The following is a 27,223-nucleotide window of genomic DNA, read 5'->3' as shown; positions in this document are numbered from 1 at the left end:
GGGATTGGAATGACTCCTTACCCTCTCCCTTAAAACCTAAATCCTTTCGTCTTTCCCTCTCCTTCCCTCTTTCCTGACGAGGCAACCGTTGGTTGCGAAAGCTAGAATTTTGTGTGTATGTTTGTGTTTCTATCGACCTGCCAGCGCTTTCGTGTGGTAAGTCACATCATCTTATAAACAAAGATAGGGTGTTGTGGTTCCAGATTGTGTTGATTGGAATTTTGAGGTTTTGGGGGGAGTGGAGCTGGAAGTGGGAGATTGAGTAGATGGGAGAGACACAAATTTCAAGCTTTCGCAACCAACGGTTGCTTCATCAGGAAAGAGGGAAGGAGAGGGAAAGACGAAAGGATGTGGATTTTAAGGGAGAGGGTAACGAGTCATTCCAATCCTGGGAACGGAAAGACTTACCTTAGGTGAAATGTCTGCTTGTGTCTGTGTATGTGCGGATGGATATGTATGTATGTGTGTGTGTGTGTGTGTGTGTGTGTGTGTGTGTGTGTGTGCGAGTGTATACCTGTTCTTTTCTCCCCCCTAAGGTAAGTCTTTCCGCTCCCGGGATTGGAATCACTCCGTACCCTCTCCCTTAAAACCCACATCCTTTCATCTTTCCCTCTCCTTCCCTCTTTCCTGGTGAAGCAACCGTTGGTTGCGAAAGCTTGAATTTTGTGTGTATATTTGTGTTTGTTTGTGTGTCTATCAACCTGCCAGCGCTTTTGTTTGGTAAGTCACATCATCTTTGTTTATATATATATGTGTGTGGTGGTTAACTCCATACCTGTGGAAGCATGTGTACGAGGCAAAGTTTTTCCTGAAAAATAACCATATTGCCAGATCTTTAAATATTAACTGTTTTACTGAATGAGTGAGGTAAATTGGAATATAAAAGTAAAAGGGGGAGTTGGCATGGTAGGCTGGAGGGGGTTATGGACATAAAGAATATATTGCAGAAAGAGTTCCGACTTGCTCAGTTTAGAACTGTTGATGCTATATCCATGTAGGGCACTGTTTTTTGTTGCAGAGAAGTTGCCAAATGCCATTGCTGCTTTTAAGGTGACTGATTTTGATGTGTAACACAGTGTCAGAGACAGTTCTGGAATAGGTAGCAGTGGCGGATTGAGGTATGAAATTGGTCTTGCAGCAGGTCTTCCACAGGGCTGTGATCCAAAGATGGCAGATTACGATTTTTGGAGGTACATGACACAGAGTGATGTAGTTGAAGCTTTAACTGAGATTTTGATTTAGCTGTTTGAATCTTGGATAATGTAGAGTGACCAAGGGGGTGCTCATTTTGGCAGATGAACAGGTGTGAGAGGAGTCTTGGGTGTCTGAAGGCAGAGCACAAACAAAAAATATCTGGATTGGAATGAGAGGGTGGTTTTTGGTTTATGACAGATGCAGTGAGGCTGAGAAGGGGATTGCTTGTCATTGTAAATGCAGCATTCGGGTTTTGCCAGATTTTACAAGGGGTGTTTGGTGTAGAATGGATGGAGTCTAGTGTTTCTGGTGGCTAGTAAATCTGACATGAAAGGGGATTCCTATAATGCCACCATTGAGGTTGGGGAGGTCCACATCATGGAGCTAAGGAGGACCAGAACCAAATACAAATAATTATTTGTTATTTATTCATCATAACTTAAATAAATTGTACCAACGTTGCTAACATTATTGGATATAGAACTTGTGTTTGTAGTGCTACTGCTACAAAATGAGTGAACCAAGTAAGATCTTGTGAAGCTACTAACCTGGTTCGAACCTCATCATCTTGTTCTTGGTAGTTTGCTACCTGAAAACTGAACACTTTTTGCATATAGAACTAAGTTACACAATAATGGATGCAATACCACTTTTATGTAGTTTCTCTTGCTCACACATTTATTAATTGTTAATTAACTTTTGGGACAGTGTCCAGTTTCTTAATTCAGTTGTTTACAAGCACAAAAACCAGGCTAACCCACACACTCAGAGACATTTTCAGTGACAACACTTGACATGAAACTCCTCATCTCAAAATCACAGTTTATAAAACCACACACAATTGATCACAGTTTATTATACAAGTCACTAGCACAGTTCTACGAAACATGTCCACTGAATGTAGGCTGGTAAACACAGTTTTTATTTGCATCTAACGAAAAAGATCGCTCAGATATTCCACTCGGAAAAGAAAAATGATATGAAAATGTTAATTGTTCCTACTATGACTATGGACAGAAGACGCAAGTCGTGTAATAGGTCACCTGGGTCAGCAGATTTTTAAGTTGGAAGGGGTATGTGAACTGGTGTAAGGGCATTTTAGGATTTTGGAAACTATATACTTGCTTATAAAACTTTATGGTTGAAATTTGAGAAAGTAGATAAGGTATGTGTTCTGACAGTGACTTGGCTTACATGATAAGTAGCTAATTAGTTAGTTTTTGTATATCTGCACTGGAAATTACCTATTGACAAGTACAGTTGTCCTATTTGAAATTCTGATAATTTACACAAATTCCTAGTTAGTGGCATAATTGATAAATGGTGGGTGTCATTTGGTCCAGGAAAATTAGGGCAACCAAAATATGATAGTAAACTTGGGAATTAAATATGCATAATGGCACAAAAGGCAACAGTAATTTTATCTGTGTCCTGACATATATACTAATTATCTTCTAAGTTAATTAGTTTCCTGAAAATTAAAATACTACTATGATACTACTATTCACAACACATTTTGCAGACAGCATCCACATATGTCACTGAATGTACCTCTAAAGATATATCACTTCATGACACATGTTTTACTATATATGACATCATAAACACTGAGATGCACAAGAAATGCTGCATCATGCATGACATGTTAATTTATTACTTGTTTACTTCTAACTCTATTCACAACACGTTTCGCAGACAGTAGGCACACATACCAGTAGATGTACCTGCAAAATTATATCATTGTACAGCATATAGTTCAGGAGGTACGACATAATAAATATTAAGCTGCAGAAAATGAAGCTGCAGGGCAAAATTCGCTAGACATACAGGTGAAATATATATATACAAATACACATGAACTAAGTTAAATAAGTGTGAAATATATTTGACATGTGCATATGTGAGCAAAGACTCGGGTAAAAAACTGATCCTAAACACATGGAATGATTTCAATCAAATTTGGTAAACATATTACTTGCAGTCTGGAAATAAACACTTTAGGGGCAAGAACCACCAGCCTCCTATTGCAGTGAGTGCGATAAGATGGAGAGAGAAGGGGGAAGATGAAGAGGTGGACAGACAGTGAGTGGAAAGGAGAAGATAGTGACAGATAGGAGGAGGTAGCCACAGATAGTAAGAGGAGGAGGCAGTGGAGGAGGAGGAGATGGATGGAGATAGGGGAGGGGAAATGGTCAAAGAGAGGGGAGAGGAGGAGATGGACAAAGAAAGGAAAGGTGAGGAAATGAACTGAAACAGGGAGGAAGAGAGAGGCTGAGAGATGGGAGAGGAGAAGATGTGTAGACAGAGGTGAAGAGGAGGAGAAGGGCCAAGAGAGGGGAGAGGAGAAGATGGACCCACAAAGGAAAGGGGCAGAGATGAACAGGGAAATGGAGAGGACAAGATGGACAGATAGAGGGGAAGAGGAGATTGACAAAGGGGGGGGGGGAGGAGATAAAATCTCTCTGTTGGTGATTAGGTGATTTTCCAGAACCATTTTCATTACTTTTCCACATTGTCGTCAGTAATTGATGTGCTAGGGCATCCAAGGCAGTCATCGTCTTCAGTGTCAGCTTGACCTCCTTTGAAATGTTTATACCACTTGTAAAATCTTATCTCACTCACAGTAGATTTGCCAGAAACCACAGTCAACATTTTGAATATGATGCTGCATGTTATTCCATTTTTCAAGAAAATTGAATGCAAATTCTTTGATCCCTCCTTTTTGAAAGTAAAAATTTGCTGAGTACTTGAAAATTTGTATAACCTTTTCAACTGTCAACAATAAACTAAATATTCAGAACAGCTGAAAATGCAAACATACATCAGGAACATGTTTACCAACAAGATAAAAAAAAATGGGAAATTGGGTGTATAAACACCACGAAATTAAAAAATACCCATTACTTTTTGATCACACCTGGTATACGTGTAAGTATTAAAAGGAGTGCAACAGTAGCAGGTGGATGACTCCTAGCTTGCTCTGTTTCACTCAGTGATTGGTAATGATTAGTACCAATGGACTTCAAATTTAAAAGCCTTCTAAAATAGCCCTAGTCAATTGCAAAACCACACAAAAATATAATGATTTGTGGAAACCTGCTCAACATCCGAAGTCACTTGAAATATGAAAGAAGCATATTTGTACCATCAACAGTACAATTTTATGTTTATTCTCTACTGGTTTCAATTGTTACTATCATCTTCAGGGAGAAAAATATTGTGCGTCAATGGATCAAACATACATTTCCATCATACAGGATGCGATCAAAAAGTGGTGGGACTGATTTTTTTAAAAAATAATTTATTACACATATTGATACAAATCCTCAATAATCTTCGAAATAGGACCCTTGTACTTTGTCACACAAAGTATAATGTGTCTGCCAATCTGTGAATGCATTCTGATAGTTGCTGTCAGAATGTTGTAGAAAGTCTGGCCTGCAAGCAGGGTGAAACAACTTGGCAGTGCCATACTGAACCAACTTCTCCTGAACTAAGAGCGTGGTGTGACATGGCACATTGTCATGATGGAGCTTCCAGGAATGGCCGATTTCCCCCTTTGCATGCGGTTGACTAATTTTCACAATCTCTCTAGGACTTCCGCATAACATTGTGCAGTCATGGTTTGTGCAGGGGATGCAGACTCCTTGTGAATGATGCCACAATGATCAAAACTGACCATGAGCATGGTTTTCAGCCTGGACTTGCTCATCTTAGGTCGTCTTTGGATGAGGAGATGTGTTAGTGTGCCATTCTGAAGTTTGACATTTCATCTCCAGGTTGTACTGGAAGCACCAGATTTTGTCTTTGGTACCTTCATTATTGAGAAAATGTGAGCTTTCTTGAACACAGTTCTGAATTTTTGTTGAAATTTGTGCACAGTTTGCTTTTTGTTCATCAGTCAAGAATCTTGGCACAAACATAGCGTAAATTTTCCTAATTACCAAATCTCCTGTAATGATGGTTCGAGTGGTTCTGTAAAAAGGGCTTACCGTAACTACTGACTAATGAGATGAATCAATAACCAATGATAAGAGTCCAGAAGTTGTTTCTTTTTTGTCTACCCTTGATGTTAATGGGTGACCGGCACATTAGTCACCAGTGATGCGATCCCTTTTTGATCTAAGTTTCATCAGAGCTTTGGAATTGAAACACTGTGTTTGGGCACCACTTGAGACATACTTTAAGACAAGAAAAGGGAGGAGGTAATGGTATTAACGACCGTTAGTAGCATGCTTGATGGCTCTACAGAGAAGGATGCGAAAACCAGAGGATTGTCCTCTTAAATATTTCAGCATACTCCCAACTTTCTATTGAGAAAGTGTCAAGATATGATTTGAAGACTTCATCAGCTTTCTACACCAAAGCAAGAACATGCAGCTTTTGAATCACTATCTTACCCATGATTGTTTTAAAATTCATCTTTGTTTCTGTCCTTGATCAAAAGAGGCTTACAATAAACCACAGATGCATGAAGTCCAAAGAAATAGCAAATAAAATTTGGGTGAGGAGTTTCAAATGAATTTGTGTCAGAAAAGGAGAATTTATATTTCAATTTTGAATAGAATTTGAGTGGTGAAATTTATGGGGAACCACTACAAAGTTATTTACTAAACACTAGAGTATAATTAATGGTATCAATTTTTTATTGAAGCTGATCAGAATTTGAACATCTTAGATTGTTATTCTGAAATAATGGCAAATTCAAGGAGATAAAACTGAGCTGCTGCCTATAGCACACATGGAACAAATGCAGCAATGGCAAAACTTCAACAATCAAATAAAATTTTTTATGGAATGTTTGTAAAACAAATTGTTCTGAAAATTAATTAAAAGAAGCAAAATATACATTCAGTTTATGAATGACAAAGAATTGGATGAATAAATATTGTTTATTTATAAAAGTTTTTATTTATAGATGGTGCATAACTTTTTTTTATTTGTGGGAACAAGCAATGGTTAGAAACAATTACTTTCATTATTCTTGAATAAAAATTTTTGTTTGTCTTCATTATTGGTGGTTCAGATAAATTTTGCCGAGTTTGGGTCATTGTCAGTACAATCAGTCATGGAGTTCATGGCTTTTCTGGGTAGCCTGTTAGTAGCTTTCTTTGAACAGTGTAGGTGGAGCATTCACTGAGTAATGTAAAAATACAAATTCTGTTTGTAAGCTTGTATGCTTGCTAGTTTTGACAAACATGTTCTGCCTTACCCAAAGCATCCCTCTGCTCTGCGTTCTTGGGTCACATTTGTTCACTGCAGTAATAATTTCTACAAAAATGAGAAAACCAAAGGAGAATTGTATGTTGTTATAAAGAAAGCCTCTTACCTGCTGAAATAGGAAACAAGTTATGTTTTGTTACTTAATTTCGCTCCAGGACAATTTATTATTTGAACTGTTTTTAATGGGCAAAAATGCAGTGAAATAACAGCTTAACTATGAGATGAAACTTACAAAAGTGCTGTCAAGGAAAAGAGAGGGTCATCCATTAAATAATGAAAAGGGTTCATTTACCAGACCCATACAAAAAGCCTTTTGTGTCTATTCAGGTATTTCCAAAAGAAAGAAAGAAAGAAAAGAGAGAGAAAGAGAGAGAGAGAGAGAGAGAGAGAGCGCACTGAATTCAAGGAAATAGCATGAGCAATTCTTTCATGCATGTACAAGGAACAGTGAATCACTCTGTATTAGTTCAGTTGAGGTGTTAAGCAATTGATAGGCTTCATAAATACAAGGGTAAGTCAATTATTATCTGCAATTCAGTTATATTTTTGTTTATTTTGGTAGTACTGTCATTTTTCATTAACGACGCATGCTTTGTTTATTTGTTGTTATATCGTTGCGATTTTCAAGCTGCTAGGTTAGTTTCGTTATCGCTGCCATGCTGTTAATCATGGCTTCTCCGCTGTCTATTTGCACCAGAGAATAGCAACGTTCAGTAATCCATTTTTTGTGGTCAGAAGGTGTATCGGGCCAAAATTCATCAAAGATTTTCAGTACAGTGTGGGAACAGTGTTTTGCCAGAACAGAGTGTCTGTGAATGGATTGAAAAATTCCAAAATGGTTGCACAAGTGTTACGCACGATGAAGGAGCCGGACGACCATTTACCGCCACAAATGAAGAAACCATTGAGCGTTCACATGAAATGATTCTCTTGGGCATACGATTAACTATTGACGAAGTGGCATATCATCTGCAAATTAGTCACAGTTCTGCCTATGAAATCATCCATGACAGACTTGGGTTTCATAAAGTTTGTGCAAGATGGATCCCAAAACACCTTGCACAGTTGCATAAACAAACACGCTTGGACATCTGTAAAAAACATTTGGATCACTATGGTAACAAAGGGGACAACTTCTTAGACAGGATCATTACTGGTGACAAAACATTGATCCATCATTACGAGCCAGAGAGTAAATGGCAGAGTATGGAATGGAAACATCCAAATTCACCATGCAAGAAGAAGTTCAAGACCCAACCGTCCACAGGAAAACTGATGCTTACAGTTTTTTTGGGATGCACAAGGTCCAGTACTGGAACATTATGGGGAAAGGAGCAGAACAATGAACAGTGTACATTACAGTGAGATGCTTACTGCGAGGCTAAAGCCTGCAATTCGAAGCAAACATCGAGGATTGCTGTCAAAAAGTGTTGTGTTGTTGCATTACAGTGCCTGTCTGCATACTGCTGCCCACACTGCTGAAACGCTCCAGAAACTCAAATTTGAAGTACTGGATTGTCCTCCAAATAGCCCTGATCTTGCCCCCTTCTATCACTTGCTTGGTCCACTCAAACAGGCATTAAGCTTGATTTGCCTCTGATGAAGCAGTGCAAGAAGCGGTACATTCCTGGCTCGCAGCTCAACCGAGAACCTTCTTTTATGAAGGCATCAGGAAGCTTGTACAACAATGGACCAAGTGCATTGAAACGCAAGGAGACTGTAAAAAAATGATGTTCTTGTAAACTTCTTATTAGATTACAATAAAATTTTATAACTACTTTGCGGATAATAATTAATTTACCCTTGTAGTACTAAAAATATTGCTAAGCTTTTTGACAGTGTCCTACTTGAGAACTTACAGAAAAAAAACCACACACACACACACAAAAACGAGTGTACGTTGTACACAGCTTTGTGTATTTTGCTCCATTATGTTGGAGATAGATGTACTGCCAGGCATAGTAAGGTAACACAATCATCTCAAAATGATTGACTTCTGAATGAGAAGAGGGAGATTCTAATCTCTGTCCATCAGTAATGAAGTAATTTAAGATAACAAAAGACAATGTAAATTAAACTGCTTCAGTGAAGACAGAGCTGATTTCTACCTACATATAAGTCAAAACTGATGTAGTACATGGGCTTTTATTATCTCTCATTATTTATTAATTTTTTTTTTTTTTTTCAGATAAAAAAGTTTTATTTAGAAACTAACTATGAACTCTGCTTCATTTCTCCCCCACTCCTTGTCACACAGTGTTTTCATCTACAATGATAGATTTACATAATTTTAGAATTCAGTCTGCAGAGTCACAGCATTAGAATAGAACAAATAGGAAACTGAAGAAATCCTAATGATGCTGCTTGCTTGTAATGTTCATCTTTTTAGTGTTGATTTTCTGTTGATATTTTTAATTAAAAAATGTGTTGCACATATTCCTTACTGCAGTTAATTTTACTGTATTTATGTAGTTATTAAACATGTATCAGCCCAGTTTTCATAGAGTCTCTCCTTTTTTCTACAGGTTCATTTGAATTTCTCAGCAAGTGTTGGCATTCATTATCAACAGTACTTTCCAGACTTGGAAATGCAGAAATAGTGTTTTTCTGCAGTAGCACTGATGCTTAACTAATTGTTATACATTACTTATAATATTTTATTGTGTCAGTCTTTAGTACACCTAAGAGAGTCAGACTTTTTTTATAACAGGAGAAGTTGTTCTGATTTGGAAAAGACGTAAAGTGCAGTATATAGTGGGCTTTTCAGTCAGGTTTGCGATATAAGTCTGACCTATGTGACAAAAAAAATACATAACAGGTTGTGCCAAGGTGATGAGAATTGCCCCCTTTGCTCTCATAATTTTACACCCACTTGTGTTCTTTCCTTATCAGTGAATGTATTCTTATCCCCTCCCATACATTTCTTTCTTCATTTTTATCATATTATTTGTTTAATATTATAAGAACATGTGTAATATTCATTATTTTTTATTCCGTCCCTGCTGCCCACAGTGACATTCAATGTGTACTTCTTTTTTATTTCATCACTGTTAAGTCATTGGTGAAAAATCTGTGTACTTTGTTGCAACCTATTGCTCTGTAATTTTTCATTTGCTGTCTCTACTTGAATGGTTAACACAGTTGTGTGTGTGTGTTTTGTGGTGCCACTGATTTTGATTTTAAATAGTCTCTTGACACTTTCAATGTAATTGGAAAGTCAATAGATTGTTTAAGGATGCAGTCTGGTTGAATAACCTGGAAGAAGTAGAAAGACTTTCCCTGGATATGACCAGCTGAGAGCTTTGTCATGCAGGTAAAGCCTGATTAAATCAGAACGGGCTCAGTGTGTAACTTTTATATATGTGCCAATAGACTGGATTGCTGAAATGGCCATTGTTAGGTAACTAGTCTTTACAGTAAGTGGCAGCTGTCATGGCAAGTTTTATTTTTATTTTTTTTAACTCCATTGATTGTAACTTGTTTTTAACATTCCATTGACAGCAGTGAAATTTCACTGATAATTATGTACTTATATTATTTTTAAGTTTATAGGCACTTATTTTTTACCATTTTTTAAAATGTTGACACTTACATTGGTATTGTGAACAAAGACGTAGGAGCTAGAAAATTTTATTAGTATTTGTTTAAGTTAAATATTATTATTTGAGCATCATGTAGATGCATTTTATATAATGGACATAACAAAACATCAGAGTAGATTATGATATTCTCTGTCATGTTCTTTCCAAGATAATTTCTAGTTTGTGACAAATCTGTGCTGAAAAGATAAGTAGATATATCTAGCAATACTATGCTTTCTGCAAATTCTTACAACATGTTTTATGTGGAAAATTGTACATCTATAAAATGGTAATTGGGTGTGGATTTGGGAGTGCACAATGCTATGCAGCCTCATTCAGGTCCATGTTACTTCTTAATCTGTTTGGATGTTAAGCAAAAGTAATGCTATATATTGAGATTTTGATGATGCATATTCTGTTAAGAGTATTTCAGTAATCATAAGCATCATGTTATCAGTGAAACGTGATATAGTATTTACATGCCAAAGACCTTAGGCTTATTTAGTTCAGAATACCACAAAAAAGGACTAATGATTGAGAATGAGAAGTCAACATCCACCTTGCGGAAATAACCATGAGCAGTTACAAGATACACCCTATGAGCTGATGTAAAATGTTTGTTGACTTAACAGCAGAGGAAGGGGCCAGATTAATATATTTAGACTCAGTCTGCAATGGAAGAATAGAGTGAGATATTTTTAGCAGGCTATAAAAATATCAGAGTTAAGAGGTACAGAAATTTTATGTGCATGGTATTGTGAAATGTGTTGAAATAGTCAACTACAGACAAACAAAAATTGAGAGAAAGAAAAAAATCCTCAGAATCTGAGCGACAGTGTGCTAATGGAAGAAGAAGGGAAGGTACCCTTGACTTCATCATTCCCTTACAACAGCGTTGTTATGCTTTTAACATAAACACTGCCATCTCTCTCTAATTGTCTCCTATGGTATTTCATGTTAATATCTTTAATCTGCAGCCATATTACACCATCTGCTACAAAAGTACCTTGTCTCTCATACCTTCCTTCTCTGTTGAGTGGTTTATATCTTTCTTTACATATCATAACCAGCTTAGGCTCTAGTGAATCTGCTGCCAGTGCAGTAAACTGGTAATAATAAGTAAATCAATAAATACAACATGTAGCTCCCACTACAGTGGTGATATAGAAGTATAGAGTTTTCATTATTTTGGGTTATCAAATAGTTTAACTCATTTGCCTTTATTGTTGGCAGTATGAGAGAAACAGGTTGTGCTGCTAAATTTTATTGTTTTCCCTAAGCTTAGCATCTGAGACCTAAATTGATCTTATAGTTAACAGAAACAAAATTAATGTCTAGTACAATAATTTCTATTTTCCACCACTTCAGTGGCATGTATGCATGCCACTGCTTAAATGTGTAAATAATGGAAGAAGATAAGATAACATCTCACCGTGTAGTTGAGGCATCGGTAAGCTTGTAAAAGACTCAGAATGTTGCAGAGTTTTGGATGAATCCTCCTTCAGAGCTTTTGTCTATACATTCAGTTGCAAGGCTACATTGCCCCCAGCTGACCACATGGGGCTGGCACTGCAGCTTGACTGGGTTTGGGAATTGTCGAGTGGAGTGGGTAAGGAGAGACAGAAGAGGGAGTGATGGTTGGGGTGGCTGACAGCAGGCGAGTAGAGGCAGCAGGTGCATGAGATATGAATGTGGGACCGGTGAGCTAATCTTGGCTGCAGGCAGGGTGAGTTGTACATGGTGTGTGATGGTGTAGAGAAGTTGATTGGGAGGGGAAATCAAACAGAGGAAGAGGAGACTGTGGAGAGGTGGTCAGGTGGGACAGTGTAATGGTACAGTTTTTGTGTGCGTGCTGTAGAGCTATGTAGAAGGATTCATCCTAAAGCTAGCAACATTCTCAATCATGTTTATGTGCCTATTGACAACTCGACACCTGTTCCATAGAGTAATATCTTTTCTCCTTCCATTATTTATATTCCACACAGGACTTTCCATTATCGTATTTATATGCCACTGTTTATTTATTCAGGTAGATTCTCATTTAGACTTGCCACATTCAAGACCTTCTTGCCCTAGGAAAGTTTGACATTGTCATGAGGAATAAAACCTAAGATCTTCACTCCAGTGGCAAGCAGTGCTAACCATGAAACTTTGAAGGTAGGGAACATTATTCTAGGGGGAAAAAATCAGGTTCTTAATATTCACAGAGAAAGTGAATGTTATGTGTAATACAGACATATAAGATATGTAGAAGGAAATGTTACCAAACTGTACAGTGGTTTCAATGCAGGAAATCCAATAGGAATAGAGAATTCTGCAGGATAAAGTAAGATACCTTAAAATGAGAGAAATTGGGCTCCATTCATTACTGTAGGGTAATCTGTTTCAATACTGCCCCTTAAGGCCCTGCACTCTCAGGTGCCCCTTAGCTCAGCTGCGGACAGGCACAGCTAGCACGGCCGCCAAGGAGCCCTGTTACACTCATTCTGCACGTACGCAAACCACTTGCCCACCCTTGCCCATGTGCTTGACAGCTGCAGAAGAATGATCCAGGCGCTTAACGGCCCTCACGTCAACTGTTTACCCACCTGTACCTGTGGGTGATCTGCTTCCCACAGGCAGGCTCTCAAGCTGGAACAGCCTACTGTAGAATTTAATGGTTCTACCAAATCCCACAAAATATGAGTGAGTGAACAGAACAGATAGTTTCACTTCAGGCATCAAATGATTTTATTCAGCTATAAGCTTGTCAGTTGAGCAGTGCATTTATGTACGTGAGGCACATTTTGAAGTCCCACTATCGTGTCTTTCATTAGTCAGACATTCACAGCAAAATATATGTAGTTGAAGTTAAAGGGATGAAACCTTCTGTTCATGAAATAATGTTGTGATCTTTGTTACTTTTGTTAAATTATGGGAAGTGTATGAATGTCATAACAGTGATAACTTAAGTGAGAACTATGAAAAAAGTCAGTTTAATTGCAGTTGGGTTGAAATTCCAGATGTATTTGTATATTAAGTAATTAGGGAAATTTCTTACCCACAAAATTGTTTTATGCTATCTTGTCTCCACGTAATCTTGTTGGCTTACAGTGCACTACAAGCTCCTGACTGCATATTTTGTAACATTGTTGCAATGCTTTTGTGAAACTGTGGTGTTTGTTGATTCTTTTCAACTGTGTTTAGAAGTTGTACTGAATGAAATATCTTCTTTGTACAGTGTGTAATAAACATCAGTATTTTTTCATCCTTTGCTGTATTTGTGGCCATGTTACTGAATCTGGCACTCCAGTGAATGTGGCACAGCTGAAGTTGAATTGGCTGTCAATTTGTGTTTAGGGCCACTGCTATTCTACACTTTGTGTTTCCCAAATTTTAATTGTGTCAAATTATTTACGAATCAATAGTGGCACTGAAATTCATTTTGTGAGATATAAAGTAAGACACTCTCTATGTTTGTAAACTGTCTGTAGCTCGGGCAGCAATCTCTTATTGAGTCTATTGCAAGTACACTGTGATGTCTACAAGGCCCACTGCCTCTCTGTTCCTCAACTGATCTAAGAGTGATGTATCACACCCATATTTTGTAGCCCAGTATTAAATTAATTATAATATGTGTGATGATTTATTGCAATTAGTGTTCTGTAACTAGGGAAAAGAAACAAAAAATAAGTTGTGACAGCCTCCGTCCACAGTTTACAAATTATATTGTATGTATGTAGTTTATTTTTTTATTTTATTTTGTCCTTGGAAAAACCAAATAAAGTTCACTGTATTATTGTGATCTGTGTAACTCAAGCAATGTGAGAATTTTCTTTTTACATTATATTTGTCACCCCTATTACCTTTTTGTTATTATTATTATTATTATTGCCATCGTAGTTGCCCAAATAAATGGGTGTTGCACATACCACATTTTATCTGCTCTGTTGCTGTAATAACTCTTATTTAATTACACTCCGAGCTATGTAATATGTTGGTAGGTGTTTAGATTCATGACAGCAGTCAGTTTCTGAAACATTTGAGCGACTTGGGGGAACACAATGGTAAGCACCAAAATCATAGTTTTGAGATACAGTGGATTTAAAGTTAGAATCTGAATAATTTTTTTCAAACATTGCTTTTATTCTGTAGGGTGTTTAACATCTGTCTTCTTCTATGCAGACATAAATAAAACGGAGAGCAGACTAAAACAAATGAAATATACAAAAAGTATTACATAATGGTCGTATAGATGTGATTATGTTTTACCAACCACACATAATTAAAAATACATGCTGGTAGAAAATTACTTATGAAAATTTACAGCAACTATTCAACACTTTATTCAGATTACATTGTCATTCATCACTCTCATCACTGACATGTTCTCTGTCTGAAACAGTTGGCCTTAGTGACAGGAAAAATCCATGATGGGCTGGAGGTATGTAATCTACAAGTGATAGGATGTCAGCAACTTTCTTCTTTTCAACAAGTTTTCGCACGTTGTATTTAAGTCGAAATGTTGAAACAGGGCACTACGTTCCACATTGTCTGAAACTTATTTCGTGCCATATGTCATGACAGAATGTCTTGCTTGTGAATAAAGACATCACCTTCCACCTACATACACTCCTTAGGTTGACATCTTGATCATCAACTGTCTTCTTTCTTAAGACAAATGCTTCTTTCGAGTGCCTTATTTGAAAGAAATGCTCTATTTTCATATTGTACACAAAAAATGGATTCTTCTTAGCTGACTTCTGGATGATATCCAACCACTGATCTAGACTGTACACATCTTGTACTTGCTGGCGAACGTAATTTTCAGTTGTCACGATATCTCTATCAGAGGGCAACATCGTGTGCCCACTAGCGGGGAAGTGGTGTTCGATCACATGAAATCTTCCAGTTGATATTACAGTAGACTCTCGCTAATCTGGCCATTCCTGGCACATATGGGTGCTGGATTAGCAGAAGTGTCAGATTATTGAGTGTCTGAAATTTATTTTATTCATTTATTTTGTTTTTTATTTATTTTGAAAACATAGGGGATATAGTGTACTGTACTTTATTAAACTGAAGGATACAATTTTAAAACATAGCGGATATACTTTATTAAAGCCAAAAATAAATTAATTTTCAAAGAAAACATAGTCCTTGAGTGTACAATATACTGTACACAATTATACATTTGTATCACTTACCATGAAACATGTCCCTAATTTTTAACTGTCACAATGATGATACGCGACAGTGGCATACTTTATCATGCAACTACTTTACAAGCATTACATTGGTACTGCATGTATCTGGCTGTTGCATAATGTACTCCAGGAAGATCATCAATTTCTTCTCCTTCTGGAAGGTTGTGGAACATGTCAGTGTACAGAGTAATTGATAATTCTGAATTGACTGGCTCATCGCTGTCACTCACTACTGGATCCAACTCGTCATCAATGGATTGCCACAATTTTCTCCAGTTCTTCATTATGGTAGCGCTCTCCACTTTATCTCATGCTTTGACTGCTGGGAAAACATTACCACATATGTTAATTGCTTTCCACGCCTTCAGCATAGTCTCAATAGAGTCCTTTTCACTTTTGTTTAGCAAGGAGATGAGAAGTGAATGTCGATAATGATGTTTAATTGATTCCAAAATTCCCTGGTCCATGGGCTGAATTAGGGCTGTCACATTGGGTGGGAGAAAGAGTACTTGTATAATATCAGACTTTAGAGAAACATCTGAAGGATGACTGGGAGCATTATCGGTTATAAGGATAGATTTTAGTGGAAGCTTTTTCTTCTTTAGCTCTTTTCTCATTGCTGATACAAATGTTTCATGGAACCACCGAGGGAATATTTGTCTGTACATCCATGCTTTCTTCTGAGCACAATACTGTACTGGTGGAGTATTTCTGTCAGTGTGTTGAAAACAACGTGGATGTTGGGATTTTCCAATCACTACAAGCGGTAGTTTATGACTCCCATTTGCATTACAACACGCCATTAATGTTACGTGCTGTTTCTGTTGCTTGTAATCAAGAGCTTCCTTGTCGTTTTTGGCAGCTAATGTTTTTGAAGGAAGCATCTTGTGAAAGAGTCCTGTTTCATTAGCATTATACAATGCATCAGCAGTTAAATCTTCTTCCTCTATTATATTCCATATTTTGCTTACAAACTCGTCAGCATCCTTATCATTAGCTGAGCGACTTTCTCCGGTGACTGTCAGCTGCCGAATGCCATGTCGCTTTTCCCAGTTTGATAGCCAACCTTTGCTCACTGCAAACAAGTTACTACTGCCAAGTTGTTTGTTAAATGCAGCTGCCTTTTCCTTTATAATCGGGCCACTGGCTGGAATTCCTTTACTGTGTTGTTGTATGAACTATCTATAAACAGCTACGACCAGTTCTTCATTCTCACTCTTTTGCATAATCTTCCGTTTTCCCAACTCACTATCCATTTGTGTTGAGTACTGTCAGATAACATCTTTCTTTTTTATGTCATAAATAGTTGCTCTTCCAACATTGAACTGAGCAGCAACGGCTTTCTCTGAAGACCCTTGGTTTAACTTATCTAAAATTTTGAGTTTGTGCTTGAGGTATAGCGTAACATGTTTCCTTTTAGAAGACATGATTCTGAACTGTAAAGAAAGCTACAATTTCAAATACAGTATATAAAGCATTGTTTAGCTAAGCATTGTTGCACGTGATAATTTGTTGTGAACGTGTTTTTGGATGTGTGCCGGATTACTGAGACTCCAGACGACTGAGGGCCGGACTAGCAAGAGTCTAGTGTAGATACTTCCAAAACAGGAGTGTGCTCCAGTTCTTATTTTGGCCACAGCAGGTATCAGATATCATGATAAAAGTCTCTCCTTTTATGTTGTTTTCATCAAAGTAACGTAAAAGGCAGCTTAAAATTTCCTCTGATCCACGGGCAGCAGTAGTAGCATTCCACAAGAAGCAGTGCCCTTTGTTCTTTCCACAGTCATGAACATTCAGGTTATGTAACCAATTTTTCCTTTTGTAAAAAGCTGGCCCACATCTTAACTTAGGAACTGGGAGAGTCTGCTGCAAATAAAGTCACAACATGAAGATTACTGTCTGCGTCTGCTCATTTTGTCTAGATTCCAGTGTTAGCCTGCCTGGCCTCTGCGTGACATTGGTGTAATTCCAACTGATACTCAAGCCTTGCTTTCAGCTGGGGGTCAACAGTAGTCTTAATTTTCACTTTTAGCATGTCACAAGTCTTACATGTGTCGTTCTTTGGTAACTTTGCTCCTACGTTATACTCTTCAGTGAAAATTCGCCTGTACTTGTCTGCAGTTACAGGGTCATAGAATATCTCCATGCAGAAGACATTCTTATAGTGATCATAAGAGGAGGCAATTGTTGAATCTGCGTCCAGGTACAATCTGCCACCATTGTTTGAGCATCTGTAGTGACTCTCGTATTTCAGTATGTTGTTGATGTGTTCCTTGACATAGTTAATACTTGTTTGAGAGTAAGCATGTGGACACACGAAATGCTTGCTGCGTGTTTCCTGGGGTGGCATGTTCAATCCACATGAGATTTTCTTCTGTATATTTTCCACGTGACTGCAATTATTATGCAGACCATGAATGACAAGAAAATCTTTCTTGCACACTTTAATATCACTGCAGCCAACTTTTACACAGTAGGAAACAGTAAAATTTCTCAGAGATTCGCAACTACTTTTCAGCGACGTGCAACAGCATTACATTTCATTGCACAAAATAAAAATGCATTTTGAACATTGAAGTCACCTATTTCCCAAAATGTTTTGAATGTTTTCATCACATTTGAATTTCCTGCTGTGTCGAAACAGTTACGAGGACACTGGCAATTAGGTCCCACACTTTTTTTTTTTACTTACAATTTCTTCTGAATGAAAAACATATTCTTCGCCTAAATTATGCCTCTTCTGTTTAATGTTGCACTGAGAATCGAACCTCAGCCTTTTCCGAGACGACCTCTTCATCTCTTCGAGCGCGCCCTACCTAACTTGTTTGTGCAGTAGCAATACACTGTTCCCTGTTTTGGGCAATACGATCTGATTTACTATTAACCTGTATAACAACAAAAATTACTTTTTTGTTACCATTAATATTATTATAGATATTAATCTACATGAAAGATGTGCATACACACATCATTTAACCAAAAGAAGTAGTGATTCTAATACAACCTCAAAATTCATGTACTTCAGGAACATAATGGTATGTACCTCCACTTAACATTATGTTTGTAAAACATACTAGATAAAATATATTTACAAATTAACGTACCTCTGAGTCATCAAGAATGTATTTTGCATTGTTCTCGGAAATATCAGTATCACTGGAAGTATACTCGTCATCTTCAGTCTTGCCGTAATCTCAGAAGAAGTACACAGGTTGTTTTTACTAGCTGCCATTTTCTCTGTCGCTTACCATTACATTTCCACAACAGATGGATACTGGCGCTTAGCAATAAGCTTCGCCCTGTCATCTGTTGAGTGAATTTAGAACTACTATTAAGTGTATTGCATTGTGCTCCTCACAGGTGGCATCAGTAGCCATCTAGCTCAAAATACATGGCAATGGCACTTTCCATTGTGTTCCCCCAAGCCACTCATTTTATGTTCTCATATTCTAGCAAAATGCTGGTTTGGGGGGGGGGGGGGGGGGGGAGGGAATAGTGACCCCTTTCAGTAATTTTAAACAAGAAAGCTATAACTGTCACCACCAAAAGGAAACATTACAAGAAAAAAGAAGTTTCTCTTACCTGTTACTTTGTAAGTGTTCTGTGGTGACAGTTCTGTATGAAATGAAGATCAGAACTTACTAGAAAGCTGATAGACTAATAATATCTCTTTCACAGAAGATAAAACATGAGAAAACAGACTTCTTTTTGCCAATGTAAAGATAATAATGCCATAAAAACTGAAGAATAATGATATTTTTAATCCAAATATTGCTTTCTTTGTGGTAAAGTAGTGACAAACGAAGAAGGAGAGCATAGCAAAGTAACAGCAGGAGAAATGAAAATAAGTTAATTCCTGATGAAGTAAGACTTTGGCCAGCTGAGAATTATAAAGTGATTCAAAGACATTAATGACAGCGTAACAAATTGGGACAGTAAAAGTAGCAAAGGGTAATAAATGAAAAATAGTAATGTGGATCAATTTGGTATGAGTTGTAGGAACCATAATGAATTGTTTACAGATATAGTTTTGTGAAGCCTTAGTCAGGACAAGAACAAATGTCACATTGAACAAACTTTTGTATTGCCATAATGAAACACCACTCCCGTTTTTTTAAAGAACTGTATTATGTTCACACGACCTGTTTTGCCTATATATTAGGCCATTATGAAGTGTATCTGAAAGTTATACTGTAGAGAGGCAATGTGAAATAATACTGGAAGTGTTGAGAGCTCATGTTTTCTCTACTGCATAACTTTCAGGTACACTTGATAATGGCCTGATTTAGGCTGAAACCGATTGTGTGAACTTTAATAATGTTGTTAAGAAGAAGAAGAGCAACTGGAGCTGTGTTTCATTATCCTGAACATCACAGTATCAGTAGCATCATCCAGACATTACCCTTTTGTACAAAAAGAGATTGTGTACTGCTGGTGCAGTTAAATTAATAGATTAGGCAGTGCATGGTATGAAATTTGGATGTGGGACAGTAGCATGGTGGGAAGGTCTAGTGACAAAGCCTGGAGTTAGTGCAAGGGGAGTTGCCTAATAACAAGAACATTGAAGGTGGGTTTTGGAGTATATAAAGAATCATTGATGATATTAGTATTAAAGTTGTTGGCAGCATCATTATCAGCTCCATTCAGATACTGTGAAGAGAGGAGCACAGGAGCTGTTCTGTAGATTCAGGATGTGCTGAACCATGGATGTTCTCACTAGGAAATTCCGGAGAATTCATTGTTAGAAGAAACCTAAGCTTGGTTTTTTGACCAGTGGTTGCAATGATCAACATTCAGGAACTGCACCTGTGCCATATTGTGTGAAGTAAATGAATTTTTGTATGCCTAGTGCACAATAGCTTAATACCAAAAATTCCACATCACTCTCACTGTTATTTTGTAGCAGCCTCCATTTCAGTGTTGGTATTGTACACACAGTTCATGGAAATTGGCAAAATTAGGTAATGAAAGATGTCTTGCGAATGGTGAGCTGTTTCATGTGCATCCTGGGTATTAAAACTAATATGCTTGGAGGCAGTGGATATCGTAGACATTGATTTGATTCTTGTGTCCACTTGGTGGATGTGAAAGTTCTCTGGATGTGGGACAGGGAGAAGTGGGCATTTCAAGCTATGCTTCAGAAACTGAATTTACGGTTATTATATTCAGAACTGTTTACCAGAAGTTTGATATATTAGTTGTTGTATACTGAGTCAGTAGGTAGTTTATGCCATTTTGGAATTGGAGCAGGTTTGATCTGAAAGGAAATGTATTTTTGGAGTGTGTGTGTGATTAGTGCAAACACTTTTCTTGTTTGTGAATTTATTGTGAACAAACTAAATAGCTTACATTAGTGAAGCAGAAGAGGACATCAAGATACATGACAGGAAAGGGAACAAATTTAGACCTATGGATGATAGTTAAGATGAAAAAGATATCAAAGAATCCAAAACCTTTTGACTTTCTTGTTTAAGTTGCATATGTACAGCTTGTAAACACCTCTGCTGACAATAATCCCATTACACACTAATTTTACCTCAGTAATATGTATGTTGTTTACATTTTTTTCAATCCATGTTATGGGATTATACATGCCATTTTCAAAATAGTAATATTATATCTTCTAAGAATTCCACTAATGTGCTGAGTTTTTTTCAGTAATTGGGAATTTTTCCCTTGTCTGTGTAAAATGCTCAGCTTATATTATTTTTAAATCCATTAATTCCAAAGATTATGCAATTTTGTGATATTGTAATGGCAAATTTATGCATCCAAAAAGGAAAATAATAATGATTTTTCATGTTATGTTCATTTTTCAGCAGACATCAAACATGTATGTGAAAATATAAATTAAAAGATAGTTTAATTGCAAATTATACATGTAATTGAAGCTGACAGCTTAAGAGAAATTATTTGTCATCTTTATCGTTACAGTATTAATATGTTCTTTCAAAACTGCTTCTTTTTATAATTATTGTTTTCAGTTCTAAAGTACAGTAAAATGTATTTTCCTTCTGGTATTGCCGTAATCTTATTTTTACGAACATCATTCACCGAGTCCTTGCCCCAATTGAAGCCCTGGTTCATACCATACCCAAAAAATATGCTTTATGATATTCTTATCACCAATTTGCATATTAATTTCCAAAATTACTAAATTAAGTGTAGAGATACTGAGATACACCTTTCTAAGCAATGTTTTTAAGTGACTTCCTTGAGGAACATGCCAGTGGAAGTTGTTGGTATGAACTAATAATTTTCATGGTTTTCCATTCTATGAACAAGAAAATTATATCACCTTATATTTTAGTGCATTCTGAAATTTAAGATTACAGTGTCTCCCGAAATATCTCCCTCATGTGTTAAGAAATTAGTTACTATGTTTTTAAATCATCTTAACAATGAGTTTATTAGCTCTGTTGTATAAAGGGAAAATTCAGTTAGCAAAATCAACAAATTATGAGATGTAATTGCTGGCCGTACTTACCTTCAGGAGACAAAGTGTTTAGTACTGGTCATAAGTGTACATAAAAGTAAAAGAGATGACATTATCCTAGCTTTTGGAATTATTAGGTCCTAGTTAGTTAGGATAATGTCATCTATTTTACTTTTATCTGTGTCTCTTGGCAATACTAAACCTTTTGTCTCCTGAAGGTAGGTTTATTAGCTCATATTCTAAAAATTGTATAGTATTTTCAGTTTATTTGCTCCTCATTTGCATCATACTATAAAGCAGAAAACAAAGAGAATGGCTGAAATACATGTACGCATGGGATAAATACGGTGCAGTTGTAGCACAAGGAATTTGCTTGGCTTCAGTCAGAAAATTTCAGGAAAAGGTTTCAAGTTATACAGAGATTGCAGGGCTCAGTGTTGGGTGTTCATTTACATTGTTTGTATGAACTGCGATAGTGCCAGCTACACGTTTTCGAAGTTGGAAGGGCAAATACAAGCTGTGCATCTTATTTTACTTTCAAATCTGGCATATGTCTTTAACTTTTGACTTCTTATGATCTTAAAAATGAGCACCAAAGTCAGACCAATTTCCAAATGTGCTATATACACTGGAAGAAAATTAATGTGGTACTGGAGCTAATATTATTTTTTTAAGAAAGTGTGATATGTCAATGGAACATTAGTGGCTATAGAGTTAGATGTTTAAAAGTTGTTTGTGGCATTCAGATTATATAATAGGGAACAATATTTGGCCGTGTTTATTACACACATGGCAGAAACACTTTTCTCTTTTGTCCAGTCTTCCTTGTTAAATACTTAATGTAAATTCCACATCCTAAAAGATTGTAGCAATAAGAATCTACATATCCATTGGCCAGGTAAATAAAGTTTTGTGTACATGATTTATCAGAATATTTGTACAAATGTTGTGAATCTCATCCAGACTTATTGACTGAGGATCAAATTGACTATTTAAAGACTGCATAATTGTTTCACTGTATACTGAAATGCTGTATTTTTGTGCCACTATATCTCAACACAGTAGTTTATGATGTGTTACCTCTGCTAGAGGTTCATGTAAATGTCTTGCTACTGACATATTTGTTGTATTAATAAAGTGGCAAGATACCAATTTTAAAAGCATTATTTATTTTGCCATGTAACAATATATATCCTTCAAGCAGCCACTGAAATAAGTAAGTGTATCTACTGTTAGAATTTGAAGACTGATTGTATATGATGTATTTTACACCAACAAGAGATACTTTTTACTTTAGTAACCCCGTGGTCCCAGTTGAAATGCTGAATAATGCTCTTTCATTGGATTCCATCCATTTACTCCTCGTATTCATATTTGCTATAATTCTACCAGATGTTAGTCTTCCATTTTGTTGTGTCATTCCTATCTGGTTACACCACGTCTTCTGGACAATGGGTAAAAAAGTAGTGTGTTCACTAGCATCATGACTGTATACCCAGTTCACTGTTTCGTCCTCCTCTTCATCGTTTTTGTTTGTACGCCACCTGTAGGTCTTCATTGTCTTCGATTATTTATTACAGAGAGTGTTTGTCCATCCAAAATTTTTCTTTATGAAGACATTATTATCTTCCTTTCCACTTGTGTAGTGTACTGGACAATTAGAATCACAAATTGAACCACCTGTGGACATTATAACAGATTTTAATTGTTAATAGGTTTAGTTGCACTCTCCATATCGGCTGCAAGCTGGCCCTTTTTAGGCATTTCATAAGACAGGTTATGAAGATAAATTAGAAAAATGTGATTCATTATGTCTTATATGTCTTAATGATATTAATAACAAAAAGTAATGATGTGGAACACACAAAATGTGACAATCAGCCCAATCCTCACATATGTAAGTCAAGAAGATGGCCAATAAATACACAGGTGAGAGGAACTGTGGGATATTCTCTTGGGATAATTGAGTAGTTTCTTCATGCACTGGTTGAGAAGGAAGTGAAACAGGATTGTATACTATATCCAGTGTTATTCAATCTGTACATTGAATAAGCAGTAAGGGAAACCAAGGACTTTGCCTCGTAAATTCAAATGGGAATCCCTGCAAAGAAGACGACATTCTTTTCATGAGGCACCAATGAGAAAATTTAAAGAACCAGTATTTGAAGCTGAATGCAGAATGATTCTAGTGGTACCAACATACGTTTCACATAAGGACCACGAAGATAAGATAATAGAATTTAGGGATCATACGGAGGCATGTAGATGATCATTTCTCCCTCATTCCATTTGTGAGTGGAATAGGAAAGGAGATGGGTAGTAGTGGTCCAATGTACCCTCCACCATGCATTATACGGAGGCTTGCAGACAACTAAAGTCCTAGGGGAGGAAATAAAAACTTAGAGGTTTTGCTATGAGCTTGTAATTCTGTCAGAGAGGGCAAAGGAATTGGAAGAACAGTTGAATGGAATGCGTATTGTCTTAAAAAGAAATTATAAGAAGAACACCAATAAAAGTTAACCAAGGGTAAGTTGAATTAAATTAGGTGATGCTGAAGGGATTACATTAAGAAGTGAGAGACTAAAAGTAGTAGATGAGTTTTGCTATTTGGGTGGCAAAATAACTGTTGGTGGCCAAAATAGAGGACATAAAATGCCCAATGGCTATATCATAAAAAATCATTCTTGAGGAAGAGCAATTTTTTAACATCTGATGAGGAGCAATTTGTTAACATCTAAGAGTCGGGAAGCCTTTTGTGAAGGTATTTGACTGGAATGTAGCTTTGTTCAGAAGCGAAACATGGATGATAAACAGTTTGGACAAGAAGAAAATAGAAGCTTTTGAAATGTGGTCACTATAGAAGAATGCTGAAGATCTGACAAGTAGATTAACAAATGAAGTACTGAATCAAATTTGGTAAAAAATAAATTTGTGGCTCAACTTGACTAAAAGAAGGGATTGGTTAATGGAACATACCCTGAAGCATGAAGAAATCATCAGTTTGGTAAGGGAGGGAGACGTTGGAGGTAAAAATTGTGTGTGTGTATGTGTGATGTGTGTGTGTAGGGGGGGGGGGGGGGGGGGGGACACCAAGGGATGAATACAATAAGCAGATTCAAAGATTCAAACAGATGTAGGTCCCAGTAGTCATTTGGAGATTATGAGGCTAACACAGGATGGAGCAGAGTCACAGAGCTGCACCAAACCAGTCTTTTTGACTGGAGACCAGAATAACAAACTGCTTTTGCAGTTTATATTTCATGTCACATAGAAACTAAATTTTAGGCGTGTGACATCCATCAAACTACTTTCCTGAGTGTCAGATAGATACTTTTTGTAGACCATCATATTCCATGCCATTAGCTTCAAGCATGTCTGTCAAATACCCTTACAAAGTAAATATGGTCAGTTAACTAGATGAGTGACTATGCTACTATGTATAAATCTACACACATACTCTGCAAGTCACCTGATGGTGTGTACAGAAGGTACTTTGTGTACCATTGTCACTTCTCCCCTTCACTTGATCCAGTTGTGGATGGTGTACAGGGAGAATGATTGTTGGTAAGCCTTTGTGTGTGCTCAAATCTCTCTAATTTTATCTGTATGGTCTTTTCGTGATGTATACACAGGAGGAAGCAATATATTGGTTAAACTCTCTGGAATGAACACTCTCAGAAGTTAAACAGTAAATCACACTGTGATGTACAATACCTCTTTTGTAGCACCTAGAGTTAAAATTTACATGGATTTAAGTGTGGTGCAAGAGGCTTCTGTTTCCATTGAGATGTCCAAAAGTATCCCCCGGCAGTTTTTATCATAGTTATGATTGGTGATAGGGCTGGGATTTTCCTATGTTGGCTGTGTCAAGGTGATAGTGTAGATTTTTCTCCCAATTTGAGGATATTGTGGCCCTCAGGAAATACTTTTTTATGCCTGGTCATCACTTTGTTGGAGTTTTAGTGTTTGGCTATTAAATGTAGATCGTTTTCTGTGCTGTCATGGGAACTTTTCTTGGCATTAATTACAGAAGTAAATTATGAATTGGTTTTGCCAGGTGACAGCAGTAAATGAAGTTTGTAGTTTAGCCATAGAGGGACTGAAAGTGCATATGCCCTTGGGTGAGAAACAAGCTGATCATTCTGTAACAGCTTTCAGTGAGTTGTAATTATGATAACTCTTTAGCACATAAATCCTTCATTTTTTCCTTGTATATATTATACAGTAGACCAGATTTATTGAGCACCACTCATACAGTGCTTAGCTTTCTCTCTGTCACTGTGCAAGGGAAATTTAAACTGGGAGGTGTGCAAGGAGCTTCTGCAGATGTGAGATAATGAATTTTATCAGGTACCAGAATATGGGTAAAAAAGTTGTTTGATGATGATTTCTAAGAAAAAACTGATGCCCTGTGTAACCAGGAAATTATTTTTAAGAAGTAAAATAAATGAGACATTATTGCAAATTTACCCCATACCCTTTGCTTGTTATATATAAAACTACCATTTATAAAACAGTTATCTCCACTTTGCCTGAGGCTGCTAATATTGAATTGTAATTATAAAAACATAATCACAAACAGCAGTTCTTATGATAAATCATAGTGTTTGTTTATTGCTAAAACTGTCACTTTTAGAAGAAAAAAAAGAAAGGGAGGATCTGCCTATATACCCATGAAAAAAGTTTTAAATTCTGCAATGTGCTTCTCTACCCAGTTAGTAACTTTTAAATGCATGACTATACTCGTGTAAATGCCAATATATGTTTGTTTCTCTATTTTCATTGAATTTTGGGATGCTTAATTAGCTCATAACAAAAAGGGTATTAACACTAAAAAAAACACAATTATTGGAGACTTGGATGTTCCAAGAGGAACACTTTTACCCATATGTTGTGACAAATAAAAATGTGTTGCATATAGGGATTTGAGTCTCAATTTCCTGTTTTTCATGAGCAATTGCCATATCCATTATGTTATCTGGACATGCTTCAAAGTCAACCTTAAAATTGCATTGTATTGGACACTACAACTGGAGGGGAAACAGATTTGGCGAAGGTTGATGGCTTACCCTGGAATTGCGATATATGTCAGTTGAATTAAATTCACTGAAGTGAAATTCATGGAATCAGCGATAAGGAAATCAGTGAAGCTGCAGTGGCACAAAGTTGTATCAGTGAAATATTGATATCAGTGAAATCTGACATATTCATTACATTGCAGTTTCAGCATTTATGAATGGATTTAAATGGTGATATACAATGTCACTGCATTTTCACTGATTTAGTTGTCAATGATTCCATTCATTTCTCAGTGTAAGCCGCAGGCCTCTAACACATCCATTTCCTCAGTTGTGCTATTCCCACATACCCCCTGGGTCTAGTGTTTGGGAGTAAGAGGGCCAAACAGTGAATATGAAAATTAGACTCAAGCCTGGACGCATGCTCAGAGAGCTTGGTGATGCTCACACTAAACAGAAAAATCTGAGTCTGAGAGACAGTCTGACACAAATTTTCGTTTGTCTCAACATACGCATTACATTACAGGTGCAGCACTCCTTAATGGTTTCCTCTGATATCACTTCATGTTATTTATTCTTAATTGA

The 27,223-nt window shown here is 36.8% G+C and overlaps 1 protein-coding gene across 2 annotated transcripts in view; it reads left to right on the top strand.

Annotated features, from left to right (window-relative positions):
- Nucleotides 1–27,223, top strand: part of LOC124722057 (putative inactive tyrosine-protein kinase Wsck) — a 207,604-nt gene that overhangs the window by 141,528 nt on the left and 38,853 nt on the right. Inside the window, exon 12 of one of the 2 annotated variants that reach the window (XM_047247253.1) lies at nucleotides 8,943–13,792. The exons of the other annotated variant lie outside the window; for it this stretch is intronic. Within the exon in view, the coding sequence (XP_047103209.1) occupies nucleotides 8,943–9,017 (75 nt within the window). The 3' untranslated portion in view covers nucleotides 9,018–13,792. Of the gene's footprint in view, nucleotides 1–8,942; nucleotides 13,793–27,223 lie in introns of those variants that run through there. 2 annotated transcript variants of the gene reach the window in all.

This window comes from Schistocerca piceifrons, chromosome X (assembly GCF_021461385.2).
Source record: "Schistocerca piceifrons isolate TAMUIC-IGC-003096 chromosome X, iqSchPice1.1, whole genome shotgun sequence".
Classification (NCBI taxonomy): domain Eukaryota; kingdom Metazoa; phylum Arthropoda; class Insecta; order Orthoptera; family Acrididae; genus Schistocerca; species Schistocerca piceifrons.
This window is presented reverse-complemented; position numbering and strand designations above follow the sequence as displayed.